At 42.3% G+C, this 22,711-nt stretch overlaps 1 protein-coding gene across 11 annotated transcripts in view; it reads left to right on the top strand.

The window, feature by feature from the left end:
- The first annotated feature begins 19,381 nt into the window (after positions 1-19,381).
- LOC118726610 (cofilin-2) overlaps positions 19,382-22,711 on the top strand; it is a 112,066-nt gene continuing 108,736 nt past the window's right edge. For 10 of the 11 annotated variants that reach the window (XR_006742316.1, XM_045585352.1, XM_036451584.2 and 7 more), the window contains exon 1: positions 19,382-19,522. Coding sequence is in view for 10 of the 11 variants with exons in the window: in XM_045585352.1 (XP_045441308.1) it covers positions 19,410-19,522 (113 nt within the window). In the remaining variant the exon portion in view is untranslated. The remainder of the gene's footprint in view (positions 19,523-22,711) is intronic. The other variant, XM_045585353.1, reaches the window with a different exon arrangement.

The raw sequence follows: 22,711 nt of genomic DNA, 5'->3' as shown, positions 1-22,711 counted from the left end.
CAAGAAACCAAATAAATAGCAAGTTAAAGAGCTGTGGTGGCTGTTCTTTGCCCCTGTTCTACCTAACAAAGTGTATTCTGTTTATTTGAACCACTTAATATCAAAATCTTTTCAGATGTAAAGAGGATATCACCAAAGAAAAATGTAAATGACAAACATGCAAAAAGATAATCTACCTCATTAGCAATCAGAAAAATGCAAATTTACAATGAGATGTTATTGCATACATACAAGAAAGGCTGAAAAGAAAGACAATACCAAGTATTCATGAGGAAATGCAGTCACTGGAACGTATGTAGTGATGCTGGTGGGAGTGCCAATTTATATAACCACTTTGGAAGACAATTTGTTTCCATTAATGCTAAAAATATGCATATGACCTAACCATTCCACTCCTATCTATGCATTCACATATTCAACAGACATGTACAAGAATATCCTATATAATAAAGAGGTAGTACGCAAATTAACCCTCACACTTTCACAAGAGGAGGCAGGGTTCCCATAACACAAGATGGCTGCGCCCACAGTGGAGGCAGGGTTTCTGTAACGAGCGATCTGCAGGGACCTGAGGCTGCATGACGCCAGGCGAGGTGGGGGATCTCAGGCCATGCCCTTCGCCCTGGTGCCAGGCTGGGGGACCTGAGGCTGCACCCCCCACCCAGCAGCGCTTGATGAGGAAACCTGACTAGTGGACCGAGGCTGGCCGGGTCTGGATCTTGTCCAATGGGGGTGAGGCCAGCCAGGTATGAGTCTCTAGCAATTTCGAGGAAGCACGGGTGGGTGGGGGCTTGACTCTGGATCCTGCTGCACGCCCCAGACTCTGACAGGAGAAAGATTTTCATATACATTTTACTAATTTTCTTTCATCTCTATTATAGAGAAAGGGCAAATAGAAATATTATAATATTTCCTCTAATTAATTCCCTTTTAATGTGTACAAATTTCATGCACCGGGCCATAGTTCATAAATAAAACTACAAGCAACCCAGTGTTCATCAATAAAAGAATGGATAGTCGAAACCGGTTTGGCTCAGTGAATAGAGCATCAGCCTGCGGACTGAGGGGTTCCAGGTTTGAATCCACTCAGGGGCATGAACATTGGTTGTGAGCACATCCCTGGTGGGGAGTGTGCAGGAGACAGCTGATCGATGTTTCTCTCTCATCGATGTTTCTAGCTCTCTATCCCTCTCCCTTCCTCTCTGTAAAAAATCAATAAAATTTATTTTTTTAAATAAATCTTTATTGTTCAGATTATTACAAATGTGATCCTCTTCCCCCCCTCAATTGCTCCCCTTCACCAGGTTCCCACCCCACCCTCTGTCCTTTCCCCATCCCCCATTGTCCTCATCCATAGGTGCACAGTTTTTGTTCAGTCTCTTCCCGCACCCCCACTCCCCTTTTCCCTGAGAATCGTCAGTCCACTCCCCTTCCATACCTCTGATTCTATTACAGTATATTCACCAGTTAATATTGTTCATCAGATTTTTAAATTCCCTTGGTTTTTAGATTCCCTTGTTGATAGCTACGTATTTGTTGATCATAATTTTTATCTTTATCTTCTTCCTCTTCCTAAATAACCTCCTTCAGCAATTCATATAATTCTGGTTTGGTGGTGATGAACTCTTTTAGTTTTTTTTTATTTGTGAAGCTCTTTATCTGTCCTTTGATTCTGAGTGATAGCTTTGCTGGGTAGATTATTTTTGGCTGTAGGTTCTTGTTATACATCACCTTGAATATTTCTTGCCATTCCCGTCTGGCCTGCATGGTTTCTGTTGAGAAATCAGCTGACAATCTTATGGTTGCTCCTTTATAGGTCACTACATGCTTTTCTCTTGCTGCTTTTAATATTCTCTCTTTGTCTTTTGCTTTTGGAATTTTAATTATGATATGTCTTGGTGTGGTCCTCCTTGGATTCCTTTTGTTTGGGGTTCTGCGGGCTTCCTGGACTTGTAAGTCTATTTCTTTCCCCAGGTGGGGGAAGTTTTCTGTCACTATTTCTTCTAGTACTCTTTCAGTATCTTGCTCTCTCTCTTCTGGAATCCCCATAATTCTGATGTTGGTTCGTTTGAAATTGTCCCAGAGGTTTCTTACACTATCTTCAACTTTCTGGATTCTCTTATCTTCTCCCTTCTGCAGAGGAGTGTCCTCTGGCTCTTTGTGTTCTAAATCTTTGTCTTGATTCTTGCGATCTTCCAGTCTGTTTTTAGGACTTTGTATAATATTTTTTATTTCAGACAATGTTTTCTTCATTTCTTATTGATCCCTTATTATTTCTAGTTGCTCCCTTTTCATATCCTCATAGGTCTCATTTATTTTATTGGCCTTTTTTAGGATATTATTGAATAACCTTATAACTGTAGTTTTGAATTCAATGTCCAATCTTTTCTTTTCCTCCATCTCTTTCCTTTGTGTCCTTCTTCTTGTCTGCATTTTAGTTGTTTCCCTGATTTGATGGAATAGCTTTGTGTGCTAGGTGTTCTGGTAGAGCCCAGTAGCACAGCCTTCCCAGTTACCTGCAGTGGACAGTCTTGGTGTAGCCCTTTGTGGGCTGTGTGTGCAGTCTTGTTGTTAAGCCTTGCTTATTGTTGGTATCACTGGGAAGTGTTGATCTCCAAGCCAATTGGCTGTGAGGATCAGCAGTGTCTCAGCTAGGAGGGTTTCCATACTCTGCTTGAATAGGGCGGGGTCTCGGGGTGGCGCAGACAATCTTTGGTTCCCTGTCAGTCTCGCCTTAGAAAAGTCCTGTTCGTGGAGAGTTTTGGAAGATTGGTTGCAGGCGCGCACGCACCTCTTTGGTAAAGGCGCAGACAAGCTTTGGATTCCTGCAAGACCCTCCTTAGAGAAAGCCAGCCTCTGGGAGAGCTTCTGTGCTCAGCCATAGGTAGGGCAGAGTCTCGGGTTGGTGCAGACAAACTTTGTTTTCCCTTTGGCTCCTCCCCAAGTCCTGCAGTAACGGCCTCTGGCTTCACACACCTACAAAGAGATCTCTGCCCACTGCCTGACAGTCTGGCCTCTCCCTGTCTGGGGCCGTTTATCAGAGCAATAGGGTGATTCTGTTTTCCTCTCGGACAAGAAAGCCAGCCACGTTAGCTGTTCGCCCTCTCCACACGCCAGGAGTAAGCCAGTAGTGAACTCAGCCCGGCCCGCCCTCTCTGCGTGCAGGGAGTAAGCCAGCAGCAATCTCGGTCCGGCCCTTCCTCTCCGCACCGGGATTAAGCCAGCGCCTTTTTGCACACACAGTTCTCCGTACCTTCACAGTTCCTGAGGTTCAGCGTGCCTTCTCTCTCCTTCCCAGATGGCAGAGCCTCCTCTCAGCCAGCCGTCTGGCGCTTCAGGGCAATGCCTCCCCTGTTTTTCAGTTCTAAATTCAAATTTGTTGTGGTAGGCTGCATTCGGGTGTCTACCCTATGCCGCCATCTTGGTTTGTCCAAATTTATTTTTTTAAAATAAACAAAAGAATGGATAAATTATGGGGAGTGTATATGATAGAATACCACATAGTAACAAAAACGCATCAACTACAGCTATGTATAACAACTTGGACAAATCCCATAAATATTGGGGTTCCAGCTTTGTTTTCTTTCTTTAAAAAATATTTTTATTGATTTTAAAGAGGAAGGGAAAGATAAAAATATCAATGATGAGAGAGAATCATCAATCCTGCACACCCCCTACTGGGATGGAATCCACAACCCAGGCATAATTGAACTGTGACCACCTGGTTCATAGATTGATGCTCAATCTCTGGGCCACACCACCCAGGCTTGTTTTCTTTCTTTACCTGGGTAGTATTGTTTTTTGTGAGTGTGTATGGTAGTTAATTGAGCTGTGTGTTTATTTTGTGCATTGTTCTATGTATTTCTCAATGGAATTGTGTGTGTGTGTGTGTGTATGTGTGTGTGTGTACGTGTACAGTACATACATTTTCAGACTCCTGAATAGTACATTGAACATAATTTTATCTTTTTAAATTTCTTTTTGTTGTTTCTTTTTCTTTCTTTTTAGAATTTTATCTTTTCTTAATGATTTAGAAGCGCTATAATAAACATTGTTATTACTGTGCTGGAATACACTTGATTTATGTGGGACTTTTTGTCCTAACATTAAGTGACTCTAAATTTATGCTTTCAAAATTCTTGTATCTGCTTCTGAGTATGTATCTTGAGTCAGAAGCAGTTCTGAGTCACTTGATGAGTGGTAGAAACTATGTCTGATTTTTGTACTAGCTTATAGTTACCTCCATTTTCCAGTAAAATATATGACACAATGAATATGAATATATTAGCTTGTCTGTATTAGAAAGGTCTTTAAAACATGAAAGGAAAAATATCCTAGATGATTTCAGGAAAAGGTAGCCAATTTTCTGACTCACTCAACATCTCACTGTGATGACAGTATTCACAGGAGAAGGTCCCTATTCCTTCTTCTTAAAGATACTCATGGATATGGACATACCATTCTTTTAAAGCTAGGATAAGGTGATTTCTCAACAGTCAAGCAGGATTTTTCTAGGAGTGCGTAGCATGGTTAATGTTGTAGAGAAATTGAGAGGCATGAGGACTGTAAACAAGCTTTGGAAGGAAAAGAAGGTATCAAAGGGTTAGAGAGAGAGTGCTGTGGAATTTGGGTTATGGTGTGGAACAAGAAAAAGGAATGAAAATCAGGACAAGTAGAGGCATTTTTCAAGATGAGACTTTTGTATATTAATATTTTTGTATGGAAGTGGAAGAGACAATAATTGATTAAGCCAGATTTCAAAGGAGATGTGTGATAAAGACAATCTAGGTAGAAGGGTTAAACTTGGGAAAGTAAATTTTTCTTTATTTACATAGATAATTGGCAGGGGAGGGGGCAAAAGAGTTGTCAACTAATAAATATAAGCTCCAAGAGTGCAAGGTTCTTCTATTTTCTTCCCTGACGTAGTCCAAGTCTCTACAAGAGTGTCTGGCATATAGAAGGCACTCAGAAATACTTGTTGAATGAATAGACTTTGACATCTAATCAATCTGAATTTAAATTTCATTTCTTCCATTTACATACTGTGGGAACGTGGAGGATTTCTTTACCCTACTAAACTTCAGCCTTATTATCTACTAGTATAAAATGAGAATAATAATATAGGATGTGTTTCTATATATGTTTGTAACATAGACCTTTAATATGAGCCATTATGACTTTCTTTTATTTAAACTAGAGCCCGGTGCAAGAAATCATGCATGAGGGGCTGGGGAGGTCCCCTCAGCCCAGCCTGCACTCTCCAATCTGGGACATCCCTCTCATAATCCGGGACCACTGGCTCCTAACTATTCACCTGCCTGCCTGCCTGATTGCCTCTAACTGCCCCCCTGCTGGCCTGGTCATCCCTATCTGCTGCCTGCTGGCCTAGTTGCCCCCAACTCCCCCCCACCCCATGCCCACCTGGTCACCCCTTACTGCCCCCCACCAGCCTGGTCACTGCTTACTGTCCCCCCTGCTGGCCTGGTCACCCCAACTGCCCTCCCTGCCTACCTGGTCACCCCCAACTGCCCTCCCCCCCCCCCCCCGCAGCCTGGTTGCCCCTAATTGCCCCACCTGCAGGCCTGCTGCTTGGTCGTTTAGTTGCCCCTTACTGATCCCCCTGCCGGCCTGGTTGCCCCATGCAGCCTGTTCAGTAGTCTGTTCAGTTGCGATGGTCACTTAGGCTTTTATATATATAGTTATTTAGCTCAGTACTTGGCAAAGTGTTTTATATCCAGCACTTTCTCTCTAAATGATTTTAACTCAGTTTTTATATTTCACTATAAAGAATAAACTTATAGTACTGTAAATCACAATACTCATAAGTATTTTTCAAAAGCTTTCAAGTTGTAGATATTTAATGTAGAATAACATGAAATACATATTTTATTTTTATAAAGTTATAAAAATATATTTTTCTAAAAGTTGGTTATAAAAACTAATTTGTTTTAAAACATTTTTTTCTTAAGCTCTTAGCTCAAATACTTTGCAGCACATTCTGGCATCTTCTTTAACTTCGTCAATAATTTAGGAAGGCAGCTATAGTGAAACAGGGCTGAAAGGTAGCTTTTTTGGGATAGAAGGAGAAATGTAGGTTTATGTATAGAATACAGAAGGAAGGCAATATCAACTTTCAAGTAAATAACTTTTATAAAGTCAAATGGATTTTATCTAAATTAATAATGAACAAAGTTAGTGTTCTCATAATTCTTTCTAAGTTTAAAACTTAACTGCTCACTTCTCACGCTAACATCTACATTTGTTGCTATAGGGATTGCCCAAGACTCTTGCTTACAGATTAAATGAGTATAATTGCAATTGTTATAGACATCAGAAAAATCCTGCCTATGATTAAGAGATAACCATCACATGACAAGTCTAAGTGCATTTACACTTTTAACTACTTGGAAGCAGATAAAGGCAAAATAGTATTATATTATTTATTTTTTATCAGAAATCAGCATCCCAAATCTCATAACTATTTCTTTAGTCGTAGTTAAAAAAATTTATGATTGAGTTATATTATTTCTGTCCTACAGAAACTTTTGGAGACTCTGACACAAACAAATAAGATATATAACACAAAAGTGCCTTACAGAGAATTCAAACCACTATCAACATTCTTGCTCTGGCTGGGATGCTCAGGGGAGTGTCGGCCCTCAGACCTGAGGGTCTCAGGTTGGATTCCCATTCAAGAGCATGTGCCGAAACCGGTTTGGCTCAGTAGATAGAGCGACAGCTTGGGGATTGAAGGGTCCTGGGTTCGATTCAGGTCAAGGGCATGTACCTTGGTTGCGGTCATATCCCCAGTAGGGGGTGTGCAAGAGGCAGCTGATTGATGACTCATCAATGTTTCCAACTCTATTTCTCTCCCTTCCTCTCTGTAAAAAATTAGTAAAATATATTTTAAAAATAAAAAATAAAAAGTGTTATTTAAAAATAAAAAAGAGCATGTACTTCAGTTGCAGGTTTGATCCCTACCTCAGTGGGGGCATGTGCAGGAGAAAACCAACTGGTGTGTCTCTCTCACATTGATGTGTCTTTCATTCTCTCCCCACTCCTCCCTTTCTTACTCTATAAATCAATGGGAAAAATATCCTCTAGTGAGGATTAACAACAATAAAAAGATTCCATATAGTTGTAAAATTTCTATTAATTAGTAATACAGAAAAAGAGTGATAAGATGCCAGCTCTGAGGGGAGCAAAGTGATGGAAAAATATTTTTTTTAAGGATAAGGCGGATTTGCATGCTTTTAGTAGACCAAAATAAAAGAATAACTAAAGTGGGGAGATATTAAGAGAAGGAAATCATAGAATAAGGTCCTGCAGGTTGAGAGAAATGTGATCAAATGTACAGATAGAGCCTTGAAAAGGAGAAAACAACAGGGAAGGAAAAGAGTGGGTGGAGAATAAAAGAACATTTGTATTGAGTACAGAAGTCATATTGAATGGCCCAGATTTTATAAATAAATTAGGAGGCAAAGTGAGTGTTGAGCCGAGACCGGTTTGGCTCAGTGGATAGAGCGTCAGCCTGCGGACTGAAAGGTCCCTGGTTCGATTCCGGTCAAGGGCATGTACCTTGGTTGCAGGCACATCATCAGTAGGGGTGGTGCAAGAGGCAGCTAATTGATGATTTTCTCTCATCAATGTTTCTAACTCTCTATCCCTCTCTCTTTCTCTGTACAAAATCAATAAAGTAAGTATATATATATATATATATATATATATATATATATATATATATATATACATATACTTTTTTTTTTAAGTGAGTGTTGAGAGAAAGATAAGGAAGAAAAAGACATATTGGCAATAATCAAAGCGTAGCAATGGAGATGGTGAGTAATCAGATTCTGGACATACTTTGAAAGCAGAACCAATAATATTTCTGGAAAGATTATATGTGAAATGTGAGATAAAGAAAAGAGCCAGGACTGGCCTGAGCATCTGAAGAGAGAGATACCATTAACTCAAATGGAGAAAACTCAGGAAGAGGCAGTATTTAAAAATATTTTGTGCATCCTGTTATATCCTTCCAGCCTTACCTCTCAATCCAGATGTTGCCCAATGATCAACTCTATGCAGGGATTCACCACCTTCTCTCAGGAGCAACATAACGTCACCAGGCCTCTCTCACTCCCTGCCCAATAATGGGATACCTGCAGAAACCAGCTCTCCACACACATGTGCAATTAGACGCATGTGGTATAACCCTGAGCAATGGTAGACAAGAAATGATGGATAAATGCTTTCCTCTTCCTTCTTCTTCACTCCAGTACAGAATCATGAGATATATTTCATAAGGCCTCTCACAAGGTACCACAGGATCAACCAAACAGTTGCCCAAGGCATAAGTCAACTAAATAATGCATTCTTGTATTGACTTTCCTTCTTGTCTATTTTGTTTACCTTGAGGCCCTTATTCTATTCCTTGAACTCATATTCTCCAATAAACTATCTTTGTCTAAAGCTCTGCTTTCAATGGAACCACAGGCATCAAATGTGGCTCTAGAAAGCAAACCCTTAGGTTGGAAGCTTGGGGAAAATGAAGAGGTTTAGAAAACCTGTTGTAAGGCTGTTCAATAGAACATCAACATGAAATGACCTAAGGAGTTTAGCATGTCTGTGAAGGCCCTAAGATTAGAGAGCATGTTTTTGTAGTATCTTGCAATGAACAACCAGGAAGAAGCAACAGAAAAAACAAATGCTGGGGGTTCCTTACAGTAGAACAGAGAGGTATTGTGGAGTGGTTGGTGAGTATCTTGGGCATCCTATTGCTTGCACTGGTACTTGAATAGAGAAAAAAATGTCAAGTTACTTATTTAGTAAATGTTAATTACCTCCTGTATACCCATCAACCTGAGTAGCTTTTGTTATCTTACTTCTGGAAACAGGTCCCTAATTTATAGCCTCAGTCCTGATTTCTCTTTTGATTTCACAGTCCAGTCTTCTGCCTGCCTGTAGGGCATCCCTGCTTTGATGTTCCGTATCTAAAACTGAATGCTTCATCTCTCTCCCAAACCTGTCTCCTATACCTAATCACCCCATTTCTGTTAATGATGGTAGTACCTTCTAGTCTTTCAGGTTTGAAACTTTTAAGTCATCTCTGGCCTTTCCTCTCCCTTCCTTAATGTGTCATCAAGTTCTGTCACTAAATATAGGTATATTTTGGAGATATTGTGGATTCAGTTCCAGACAACAGTAATAGAGTATCACAATAAAGCGAGTTGTAATCTTTTTAAGAATGCTTTTTATCTTGAAATATTTATTTATTGTTAAATATTTATTTATTTATTTTATTGGTTTTTAGAGAGAGAGGAAGGGATAGGGATAGAAAAAATAGAAGCATCAATGAGAAACATCATTGATGGGATACCTCCTGCACGCCTCCTTCTGGGGGTGGAGCATGCAACCCAGGCATGTGCCCTGACCGGGATCTCTTGGTTCCTAAGGCGATTCTCAACCACTGAGTAGCACCAGCTGCGTATGAGTTGTAACCTTTTAGCTGGTGGGGTATCTTGCCCTCAGTTTGTAAAAAAATGCAACACCTGAGATGTTCAATAAACTGAGGTGCAATCCATTGAGATATGCCTGTACTTATACTGAAACATTTCCCTGGCTTTTCTTTCTTTCTATTGCCAAGGCAACGCAGGCTGTTGTTATTTCATACTTGTACTCCTATGCCTTTTCAACTGGTTTCCCTGCCTCCAGGCTCTACCCAATACAGTCAGTCTTACACACCACTCCCAGATTAGTCTTTAGAACATGTCAGTTTGATGAGTCATTCTCCATCTCAAAAATCTTGAAGGAGCTGAAGTAGAGTCCCTACGGAAACTTAGAAGACCCAGAGCAGTTTACATTCCAGTGAGAATGGGTGCAATTACCAGTAACTGAACAGGATTAGAGGAGGCTTCCTGGAGGAGTGAGGCGAGAAGAGAATGTATGGAGCAAAGTCTGGAAACCTCAGGTTAGGGAATAGGTTGTGAAGAAAGAGGTGATGCCAAGGAGACTCAGGACAGCTCAGAGGGGCCAGAGAACCAGGGGAGAGTGTGCCCCAGAAGCTAAGGTAGGAGAGGATGTCAAAGAGCAGAGTCCATAAGGTGGACTCTTCCCTGGTGAGAGGCTATTAGATTTGGCATTACGACGACAGAATGAAGAGCAGCTTTAGAGGAGGATATGGGGAGGCTATAGAAGGTTCAAAAATAAAGAAGTAGAAACAAAGAACATAATATTCCTTTTAAAATCTTGGTTGAGAACAGAAAAGAAACAGTGCTGAAGATAGAGATATACTTAATTTTTACCCCCACAATGACAGAGACTAGATTACAGTCCAAGGGCAGAGATCTCAGTGGCAAAGGAGAGCTTGATATTAGGTAGAGGGCAGTGGAACCGATGGAGCAAGATCCTAAGGACGTCAGAGGAGATAGACTCTAATGAGGGGGGAAAGTTGTTGACCACTTATAATCATCTTCTTATTACTTACATACTAATTTTGGCTATATGTGTTATGTTATGGTTGTATGTGATTATAAAATGACTAGATTAATTTATGCAATTTGAAGGGGTGGCAGCTGGATAAATCCTTACAAAAAATTCTAAGAGTTGCTAATAATCTTAGTTTGAAAGAGTGAAATCATTCATTAAGGTTCAAAGATATCTTTCACTGTCACCATGAAAACCAGCTGAGGATGCAGAATATTTTCTGATTGGGAACTAGGTGTATTCATTTTCTGTTGCTGCTTTAACAAATTACCAGAAATGCAGTGGGAGGTCGGAAGTCCAAGAAGTCTCACTGGGCAAAAATAAAGGTGTCGGCAGGACTCTGTTCTTTCCTGGAGGCCTCTGGGGGAGAATCCTTTCCCCTGCATCTTCCAGCTTCTTTCTGGATAACGCCACAGTCCTTGGTTTTTCCATTTCAACTCAGCAGCCCCTCATCTCTAACTTTTCTTTAGTCATCACATCTATCTCTGACCACACCCAGGAAAGTGTCTTCCCTTTTAAGGACACAGTGATTAGATTAGGCCCACTTGGACAATCCAGGCAAATCTCCCATCGCAAGGTTCTTAACCTTAATCACAGCTGCAAATTTCTTTGGCTGTATAGACTACCAAATTCTCAGGTTCTGGGGATTAAACTACCATATTCTCAGGTTCTGGGAATTAAACTGTGGACATCTTTGGGGGCTAATAGTCTGCCTACCACATGGGAACTGATGGTGAGATCTTGATTTTAAGATAGAGGTTTGAAATGGGGAAAAGAAATGCATTTAGTACCAGGGGACGAGAGGGAGAGATACACATCAATTGGGGGAGGGGAGAAGAGACACACATCGATTGGAGGGAAGAGAGAGAGAGAGACATTGACCAGAATCGAACTTGGGACCCTTCATTCCTCATGCTGACACTCTATCTGCAGAACCAAACCAGCTAAGGCAGGCATTTGCTTTCTGCACTTGAAATAGGCAAGATGCTTGTTCTGATAGGCAAACTGGATCCTAGATGCTAAGAAGTTTTTGAGAAACAGTTTACTAGTAGCTTAGAGAGAAGTTAATCTATTTTTCAGTTGAGCTAAGAAAAAAAGAGATGGGTGTTTTGACCTAAATATTTAGACTAGAGAAAATAGGATAGTAGTATTACTCCTAGTTTCTAGGTATGATGATAGCAACAAAAATAAAAGAAAGACCCTAAATTTTTATTTTATAGGCACCCGTAGTGTGTGTGTGTGTGTGTGTGTGTGTGTAGAGAGAGAGAGAGAGAGAGAGAGAGAGAGAGAGAGAGAGAGAGAGAAAGAATATGCAAATTAGGCAGGGACACCATAATGGTTACGACCAACTCAGGAGGAGGGGCCTGGTGTGGACCCAGAGCTGGAGAGAACAACACACAGCAGGGCCAGTGCCCAGCCCTGTAGCTGCAGCGCTGGGCTGCTGGAACCAGAGCAGAGACACAATCTCGCAGGGGGGCCACGTTTGATTCTGATCAAGGGCATATACCTAAATTGCAGGCTCCTCCTTGGCCAGGGCCCAGATCAGGGCTCATGCAAGAGGCAACTGATCTAAGTGTCCCTCTCACATTGATGTTTCTCTCTCTTTCTCTCTCTCCTCCACTCTCTCTAAAAATCAATGGGATAATATCCTCATGTGAGAATAAAAAAAGAAAGAAAGAAATGTCATATTCTATGAAAGAGACATCTTGAAAATGCCTAAAGAAAGTTGTCATTTTTTTTCATGGTAAAGGGACTGGGTCCGTGTTGATGAAAACACCTTGGTGGCTGTGGTGGCCAGCAGTGGCAGCAGCAGCGAGGTGATGGGGGTGGTGCCTTCCCCTGATCAACCCAATTGCCTCCCACAGAGGGAGGCCAGACTGTGGCTTAAGCCATAAGTAGGACATCCTCTGAGGGCTCCCAGACTGTGAGAGGGAGTAGGCTGGGCTGAGAGACTGCCCCCCGACCCCCGTGCATGAATTTCATGCACCAGGCCTCTAGTTAAGAGTATATTTCACTAGGAGCTCTTAGATTAGAATTTAGTAATAATATATTCAGATATGGGTTCTGAATTTCAACCGTGTTAATTCTCTCTCTTCATCCATAATTGTCAGGTAGTTTATAGATGCATGCATTGTAATATGGGGCTAGTCATTGGTGTCAAACTTAGTAATACCATGCTACAACCACAAGAGCTAACTGGTAGGAAAAAAGATATGGTCCTAATTATAATGTTATTAATTGAACATTATAAATATTAATTATTTAAATACTATAAGAAAATGAAATGACATCATACTTTTTATAATAGGGTTGAGTGCCTACTATGTTCTAGGCCAGTGGTTGGCAAACTCATTATCAACAGAGCTAAATATCAACAGTACAATGATTGAAATTTCTTTTGAGAGCCAAAATTAAGTTTAATTTTTAAACTTAAACTTCTTCTAATGACACCTCTTCAAAATAGACTCACCCAGGCCATGGTATTTTGTGGAAGAGTCACACTCAAGGGGCCAAAGAGCTGCATGTGGCTCTTGAGCCGCAGTTTGCCAACCACAGTTCTAGGCATTACAGTATTTTAAAATATTTTAAAAAATTGAATAGTAATATTTAAAATGATATCTGATAGCAGGTTACAGCCTGAACCATAAAGGCAAAGTAAAAGGCAAAGTATACTCTATTTTATACTCCAGTATTAACAGAATTTAGTCAGTAAATGATATGGAAAATAATATTGCAACTTTTATCTGATAACTATTTTACTAAACATAAACTATAACTTAGAAATTAGTTTGGCGGTTGATAAAAATAAGAAAAAGAGCCCTGTGATTTACATTTTAAAACCTTCTACTTGTTTTTTTTCCTGTGTCTTAATTTAAAAACAATAATAAATCAATATGGCTGATCATTAGCAGGATTTTTTCTGTAAATTGATATATAACTAATTATTACCATAAACAATTTAGTTTTTCAGAAATGTGTAATTTAAGTTCCATTTCCATGTTAAGATAAAAGCAACCATCTGACTCTATTTCACTGTAATCAAGTTGAATTTGTATTTTATATATCAATCTAGCCATTCATCTATCCAACAAATATGTATTAGACTCCTGTGATAGGAAAGGCACTATGCTAGGTCCCATAAAATATTTAATACAGACATTTTTTTACTTTTTTTTTGCAATTCTAAACTTATTCACAGTTGTGATGTGAAAGATTTTATTACATAAGCTATCTCTCCTGACCTGCCTCTTTACTGTATAATCTCTGTATCTTAAAAATTTTTATTCATCTTTCCACAATGAAAAGTCTCCCTTTCATCCCTGTCCCCTGGCAATTCTTTTCCCAGAGGTAACCAGTGTGTTATTTCCCTGTATAACCTTTCAAATGCATTTTATGTATTAAGCAAATATGTATATATTAAATCCCATTTTTTTCTGCGTTTTGCTTTTTTTTCTTTAAATGTCCTCATTCTTCTTTATGCCTTCATACTATTCCACTATATGGACATGTTATAATTTTTTTTAAATTATGGACACTTCCATTAATTTTAATATTATGCTGTTCCAAAGTAAAGAGTCTTATGTTCAGTTATATTTGCAGGATGTCTTCCTAGAGATTGAATTTGTGTGCATTTGTAATTTTGGCTAACTATTGCCAATCTGCCCCTTATGGAGGTTGTGCCTATTTCCCCAGACTTCGGCAACATATGATGGTGACCTTTGCAAATCTGAAGGATGAAAAATATCATCTCAATGTAGTTTTAATTTGTATTTCTCTTATTCTGAGTGAGGTTAAGAATCTGTTTATATGTTTTAAAAACTATTTATATTTCCTTTTCTTTTTCTCTTGAGTTACTATAATTATTGCTTATATGATAGAGAAATAGGAGATTATATATTAGGGAAATTAGCTCTCTGTCAGTGAGTTGCAAATGGTTTTCTTCCAGTTTGATATTTGTCTTCTAAGTTTGTGGTAGCTTTAGTGATGCAGAAATTTTTATTGCATAGAATTATTTTTATGAATTTTGGACTTTGTGCTATATTTAGGCTTTCCCGACTCTTGAGATAATTTTCAATATTCTTCATGGTTTTCTCTAGTAATTTTCTGATTAACAAACATTTTTGATCATTACAAGTTTTAAATTTTATAGTGCATTGGATCAAGTTCCCTGTTTCAACTTATATCTAAGCTATATTACCAAATCATCCCATGGAAATATAGAATACTGGTAATAAGAAGGTTGGACTTTGTAGTTGATAATTGGAGTTTTTCTATTTCTGGGCTGTACGACCTATGACCTTGGGCATGCTACTTAATTAACCTCTCTGAGCCTCGATGGCTTCATCTGTAAAATGGAAATTATAAACAGTACTTAGTTTGTTGTGAAAATTGCATGAGATGATTCATTTAAAGCCCTTAGCATAATGCTTGACAAGCTGAAAGCATTCATTAAATGTAAACTATTACTGTGATAATGATGATGCCCATAGACTATTCTTTCAACCCTTACCATCCCACAATTCATTACTTTAGTCACAAGGGGCTGAATTTAAAAAATGCAAATCTGCTAACATTATCACTGTGCATTAATAACCCAGTCTCTTCTAAGCATTGTAGTTCTGAACCATGGCAGTACATTAGAATGGCAGGTGTAGAATTTTAAACTCCAGACGCTTGGGTCCTTATCCCGGAGACTGTTTTAATTGGCCTAGCAGGGGTCCTCAAACTTTTTAAAGTGGGGGCCAGATCACGGTCCCTCAGAGAGCTGGAGGGCCGGACTATATGAACTACTAATTCCTACTGTAACACCTCGGCTGCGCTCACTGCCCAAAAAACCTGGCGGGCCGGATCAGGCTCCTTTGCGGGCCGCATGTGGCCCGCGGGCCGTAGTTTGAAGACCCCTGCGTGGCCCAGACATTAGTATTTTTCAAAAACCCCTTTGGTGATTTCAGTGGTCATTTAAGTTCTAGAATCACTATCCTAACACTAGGCTAGTGATTTCAGATATGAAATGAAACATATTCATTGCTTCTAAAAACTAATATATCGAAATATTTTATAGTAAAATGCCATGAATTAGTTAGGAGGACATTAAAAAGAAAACATAGAAGATGCCGAAACCGGTTTGGCTCAGTGGATAGAGCGTCAGCCTACTGACTGAAAGGTCTCAGGGTTCGATTTCAGTCAAGGACACGTACCTTGGTTGAGGGCACTTCCCCATTAGGGGTGTGCAAGAGGCAGCTGATCGATGTTTCTCTCTCATCGATGTTTAGAAAAGAAAAGAAAACATAGAAGATCTGAGACAGGTATCAGAGATATGGAGGAAGAGAATTTCAAAGTTGGAGATATCTTAATTGGAAGAACTTAGGGCAGCTTTACTCTAAATACTTTAATAACTACCACTTAGAGGTAAGGAACACTAGGTGTTTATATTTGTTAAATGTGTTAACTGAAGAATTTAAGATTCTTACTACCCCTATTGTTTTCCTGAATAATTTTCAAAAATAAATTATTTCTGATCATGAGTAATATATCTTATCTCCTTGCACATTTTAAGGAGGATTTAAAAAATGGCATTTTAGCTCATTTATAGACACAGAGTAGGATACAGAAGAAAGTTAGGTGTTACTGAATCCAAAGAAAGAGTAGCATGGTCGAGAGACTGGATAAGGAATCAGGAGACCGAGATTCAAGTTCCCGAGCTTCAGTTACCCCAGCTACAAAATGAGAGAAGAGTTCCCAGAGATTTCTTTCAGCTGCCTCACCTCGTTAACTAAGTAAAGCCTTTCTTAATCAGTCAATAGAATACAGGAAAATTATTCTGGCCCACGCTTTTAAGAATTTATATTTCATAGTCTTGTTTTGTCTTTAGCAATGTAAGGCACTATATCTTCTCACATATTAAACTATGTCTTGATGATACTAGATTAATGCAGGCCCTACCTAACCAGTATATTTACATCTTACATTTAATCAGGGGCCATTGGTGTCTTCATCCAGGGGGGTGACTAATGGAGGGCTGGGGTGGGGGTGCATCTTGAGACTTGCCAGGATACGCTGGAACATGAGCTTTCTGTTGCCCTTCAATGCCTGCCCTGTGGGTGGCTTCCCAGGCCCCTTCTACATATTCTTCTAATCCTTTCTACTTCTCTTTTTGTATATTACTCATGATCGTTAGGATTCACAAAATCCTCGTGTTGGTTGTCTTTACATTGTCTTTTCCCTACAAGAGTGTACATTTTTTGAGGCGAGGATACATTTATATTATATTCCTTACATGAGGTAGTACAGTGTGTTGGCACATAAAAGGAGTCTGACAAATGTTTAATTGAATTAAGTTATTAAAAACTAATTCAATTTCATTTTTTCTCTTATCTTTTTGTGTGATACTGCACCTTTCATAATTTGCGTTATATTTCAAAAATGTTTACCCTGTCCTTTTACACAGTCTTATTTCACAACAGTGCCCTTTACTTTCTGAATACAGCAATGAGCTTTACACTCTCATAAGCCAAGAGTAATTATTGATAAAGCTAGGAATCATGATACCAAAATTAAAAAATAACATATTAGGTAAGCTTTTAATAGTAAATATGTAGGATAACTTAGTGTTACCTAAGCTATCAATTTGGTTGAATATTATAAACATATCAAAACTAAACTTTTTAATATGTTAATTATAAGTTACTAAACTTACATTATTCCGAGTCAATAATGAACATCTATGTATATTACATTAAGTATCACAAACCATTACAATAAATCATATGTATGTAACTCAGAATTGAGATATAATATTGAAATTTGAGTATGATAGTATTTTGATGAAGTAGAATAAAATGTTAATATTAAGTTATTATAAAAATTCCAATTGTTTAAAAATCTGTACTTAATACAATAAAATCAACATTTTTTTATCATGAATTTAACAGATTATCAAATAGTGAGATATAAGAAATATAAATACTATTTATTCAGAGAAAATTTCATGTTTTTAGCTTAGTAGTTAAGCTGGGATTTTGAATTGTGGGAATGTTTCAATAGTGGTTGAGAATTATCTACCCTCCTTGTCCGTCTTTTGAGTCTAACTTGTGGGCTCTTCAAATAAGTTTAAAAATGCTAACTCTTGAGATTTGGATATGTACATTTTCAGCTCCAATGTTCATGTGTACTTAAATGATGATCCCAAAGTGTTTCTACAACTATGATCATTTCATAGTATTGGTAATTCACCCTTTGTTAATTATTCTTCAGACTTACTGTCTTTTAGTTCTTTCATGTTAGCCAACAAATAAGCAACTATCAAGGGCAGTATTAAAAAAAAAAAAAGCATTTTAAAACAAAGCTGGCAAACATTTGGAGTTATCTGGAGTTTGAACAATCTTGTTTAATTCAAAAGTCTCGTGTTATATGCATTTAAATTCATTTTAGAAATGAATTTCACAGATATGGGGAAAAGTTCTTTGGTGGAAATTCCACCAGTAAATCCACGTTCTTTAAAACTCTTGAGTGATTGAATTAAACCTTGGCCATTTGCAAAATATCTTCACGGCGTATTCTAGATATTACTTCTTCAAGATGTGGGGTTTTTTTTTAGTTTTAAACAATTGGGGGTCCAAGGGAAAGATGACACTTTCTAACATACACTTTTTTTTTTTTTTGGTCTTTTCTTCTGCTAAATCATTGAATTGCCCTCTTAAGTATGAAAGACAACTGCTGTCAAGGGAGGTATTTCCTTCTCAAGATGGACGTTTACACAAGCAAAATATTGCTTTAGACGGAGAATCCTAATTTTGAAGAACATTATCAAAAACACTTTCTATTCCTCATTCCTCGTCCCATGTTTAAAAATACAAGTTAAATCTTAATTGTACTCTTTCTCCCATCGTGCGATCACCAGCGGCGGTGCCGGCGGGGTGAGGGAGCGGCTTCCCTCCGGTAGCGCCGTGGTTCGGGCGGCCCCGGCGCCTCCCCTCGGTCCCGGGCCGATAATCTCCAACATGGAGGAGGCGCCCGGCTCCTCACGCGGGGCCGTGCCATTAATTAATAAAGCGCTCTCCCAGGCTTTCCGCCGTCTCTTCCTGTGTCAGTGACAAGCTGTAGAAGTCACCGGGGAGCCAATAAAAAGGTAGAGGCGAGGAGCGCCAGGCTCCTCCCAGCGGCTCTTCCTCCTTCGCGGCCCCAAGTAGCGCAGGAACTTCCCGGGAGGCGGCGGCGGGAGCGGCGGGAGCGGCGGGGACGCGGTCGGTCCCGCGCGGAGCCAAGGCCGCGGCAGCGGACGCCCGGGCGGCGGGCGGCGGGCGGCGACCCCCGGGGCGGCCGGAGCCCCCGCTGGCGCCTCGGCAGCGGCGGAGGCGAGGTGTCAGCCGGCGTGCTCGCAGGTGAGGGCTCCGTGCGGGGCCCGGGAGCCGGCGGCGCGGCGGGCGCGCGGGGAGCGCGGGAACAAAGCGGGGAGGGGGCCGGGCCGCCCGTCGAGCTCCCCGCGGCGTCGGCCGGCTGCGCGCCGAGCACGTTGGGGCCGGCGGCGGCGGGCGGCGGGCGGCGGGCGGCGGGCGGCGGGCGGCGGGCGGGGAGCCGCGCGGGGGGGAGGGGGCTCCGCCGCTCCGGCACCGCCGCCTCCCGCCCTCCCGCGGCGGGGCGCCGGCCCCATTGTGAGCCGGCAACCGGCGTGCGGAGGGCGCGCTGGGAGGGCGCGGGCGGCGGCGGCTCCGCTGGCTCCTCGCCGGGGCGGCGACAGCGGCGACCTCGCCTCCGCCGGCAGCCGGCGCGTCGGTCGCACAAAAGGCGGCGGAGCTCCCGGCGCGCGGACGGCCCATGCCGTCGCCGCCCGCGCCCCGCTCACGGGCTCTCCTCTCCCCCCAGCTCGGATCGCGACGCGGGGCCGACGCGGGCGGCCGAACCCCCGGTGAGCCCGCGGCCGGACGGACATGCCGCTGCTCCACCGAAAGCCGTTTGTGAGGCAGAAGCCGCCTGCCGACCTGCGGGCCGACGAGGAAGTTTTCTACTGTAAAGTCACCAACGAGATCTTCCGCCACTACGAGTAAGGACCGAGCCGCGCGGGGTGCGGGGTGCGGGGCGCGGGGTGCGGGAAGGGGGTTCCCCCAGCACCAGCGTCCTTTTGTCTCCCCTTCTCCTCGCCCTACACTTCAGGCGGGGAGACCAAAGTGCCGGGGGCCCGGGCCGCACTTCTCGGTCCCCCGAGCCCGACCCGGTGACGCCGCGGGGGCCGGGCGGCCGGGCGGGCGGCGTGTCCGGGGCGGCGGGCGGCGGGGCCGGGCAGGCTGGGTCCGCGGCGGCCGTGCGGGGCGGCTGCGGGGCCGGGGCTGCCACCGGGCCGGGCGGCGGAAACTCCCCGCCTCGCCCCTCCCTCCCTCCCTCCTCCCCGCCGCGGCCACACGCGCTCCGCGGCCAGTTCCGGGATCCCCGCCCGGCGGCGAGGGGATCCCCGCCCGGGTCAGCGGCGCGAGCCGCGGCCCCCCGGCCCGGAGAGGGAATCCCCGCCCCGGGCACAGGAAACGGCCGCGCCGGGCGTCGTTTTCGGGGACCGGAGTGGAGTCTGACATTGGGACGCCGAGGGCAGGGGCGGGAGGGGGCGAGTTGAGAGGACTGTGAGGGGCTGGGGGGTTCGCGGGGGGGCCCGGGGCCGGACGGCCCCCCGGGGCCCCGGGAGCGGCGGGCTAGGCCTCGGAGCGGGCGACGCGAGCCCGACGCTCCGGCGCCGCCTCCGCTCGGTGACTAACGCCGGGCCCCGGGGGACGCGGCGTCTCCGCCCCGGGAGACGCGTGAGGAAGGAGTCGCGGCTGGGAGGGAGGGGGGAGCGGAGGAGGAGGAGGGAGCCAGGCCCTCGCGCCCCAGTTTTCACTTTCGCTCGGCCCCGCGTGCCGCCCGCCCGGAGAGTTAGGGGAGGCGGGGAGGCCAAGTTCAACAGCAGCCGGTCCCTCCGTCCCCGGCGCCCGGGGCCGCCTGACGCGTGCCGTTCGCTATTGTTTTGATAAGAATCCGGGGCTGCTGCTGCCGGTGCAGTCTCATCCCCCCCCTAAATGCTCAGTCCTGCTCCTGGTCTGTTTATCCCAAGAGATCCCCTTATCTTGTTACATCAGACAACCAAGTGCTTTAGAGATCTTTGTTTACCCACGGGGCCCCCGAGTGGGGATCTGGATTGATCGATCACGAAAACAGCCTAATTCTCCCCGTTGCTTACGCTTTAGCCTCTCCATTCAGAAGGAATCCTTTGTGGCTTAGAAACCCAAGTGTTACCGCAGCCAAATCAATGTGTGTAAGACGCACCTTTTCTGAGCGGGGGCTTGATGACCCACGTGCACCTGTCTGAGAAATGCGTGCCAAGGGAAGTCAGGGGAGTCGTTTCCTTGGAGCCCCTTTTCTTCAGCTCCACAGCAAGAATTACACATAAATGTGTTGGATCTAGAGACATTTTTCAGCAGGCAGTGCTTTTTAATAGGAGTGCACATCTCACTCTGCTCCTGTACAGACTTGTCTTTTACTTGTAACTATTTCAAGTGAACTTGGATTAGGTAACTTGACTAGGATGATGCCTCCTTTTTCAAAGTTTTAAGTTAAAATCCTTGGTAATGATTTCAGTATTTTTAAAAATTGTACTTAAGAATGACAACAAAATAGGAAAGGGGCTTAGATTTCAAACTTCTCTCCTTTGATATAAGCAATCTTACCTTTTTAAGAAGGTCTCACTTTATCAGGGAGACTCCATGTGGATGTTATCTTTTTAAATCAATCATTTCTCATATACTTTGGTTCTTGATAATTTACTCTTAATGGAGAAATTTGAAATGCCAAAATAAAGGAAGAGATTTTTGTTATTCCAAATGTAATTCGTAGCCTTATGACATTAAGTTTTTAAAAAAGCACACTAGTTTTTTGTTGTTTCCTCTGGGCTGATATGTTTGGGTTTTGGGAAGTTACAAGCAGATCAGGAGATGAAATTGGCTTGGGAGCAAAGATATTAAGTAATTTACCCTGAACAAAGCAGAACTACTGCTGTTCTTAGGAATTCATTTTTAGAACTCTGCATTGACAAAACTGGAATAATTTAATTGTGTTAAATTTTGGATTACTTTATCTTTTTCTTAAATGATTACAAAGAAATTTTTTCAAAAATACATTCACAGTGGATGGTATATAGTAATCTGACCTTTGGCTTGAGAAACTATGAAGGAAGCCTGTTTCACTCATTCATTAAATAACCAATTGGCTTGTGTGAATTTGTTTGAAGATTCCTTAAGTGCATTATCTTGAATTTGTTTTATTTTTATTTGTCCAGTATGCTCACCTATTTGCTCAGGTTTTGGATTTCTTGAATATAACTTCCTCTGTTTCAATTACTCTCTATTTCTACACTCGTTCATTCCTCAACACAATGTAAAATAAATTTTTCCTCTAACTCTGGTTATTAGAGATTGTTAGTGACTTTTTGAGTGCCAAATAGTTTTCTGTTCTTATCTTACTTGATATTATAGTCTAACACTTCCTCCTTCGACCTTCTAGGCAGCTATTGTCACCCCCTTCATTTTATCTAGTGTGGCATCTATTGTATTATAATGTATTTGTTGCTCACGTTTTCTCTTTACTTAGACCACATGTGTCAAACACAAGGCCCGTGGGCCAAATCCGTCCCGCCAGGCCTTGCAATGTGGCCCGCACTGCGCTGTCATCACTGCACTCCGCTGCGTTTCCATCACAATGACAGTTTATGACTGTTCAGTAAACCATTCGGCTCGTGATTTAGGCTGGATTTTAGATTTTGGCCCCTTCTCTGATTGAGTTCGACACCCCTAACTTAGACCCTGAATTCTTTGAGACAGAGACTATGACCAGGATACTAAATACTTATTGGTTATACAATGAAACTGCTTTATGTTGTTTGTTTGAACTATGTATTTAATCACTAATCCTTGTTTGACTTGCTTTCCATAGTAAAGAAGACTTGTTAAAAATAGCATTGTCTTGGTTGGTTGCTCAGTGGTTAGAGCATTAGCCCGAGGGTCTTGGGTTCATTCATGTACCTCGGTTGCAGACTCAGTCCCCAGTTGGGACACATGTAGAAGGCAGCTAATTGATGTGTCACTCTCACATTGATGTTTTTCTCTGTCTCTCCTCCCTTTCACTCTCAAAATCAATGGAAAAAATACCCTCAGTAAAGATGAACAAAAAAAGTAGCACACTAACCATAGGTAAATGCATAAGCTAACATGCA

This window comes from Pipistrellus kuhlii, unplaced genomic scaffold (genome assembly GCF_014108245.1).
Source record: "Pipistrellus kuhlii isolate mPipKuh1 unplaced genomic scaffold, mPipKuh1.p scaffold_m20_p_1, whole genome shotgun sequence".
NCBI classification, from domain to species: Eukaryota; Metazoa; Chordata; class Mammalia; order Chiroptera; family Vespertilionidae; genus Pipistrellus; species Pipistrellus kuhlii.
This window is presented reverse-complemented; position numbering and strand designations above follow the sequence as displayed.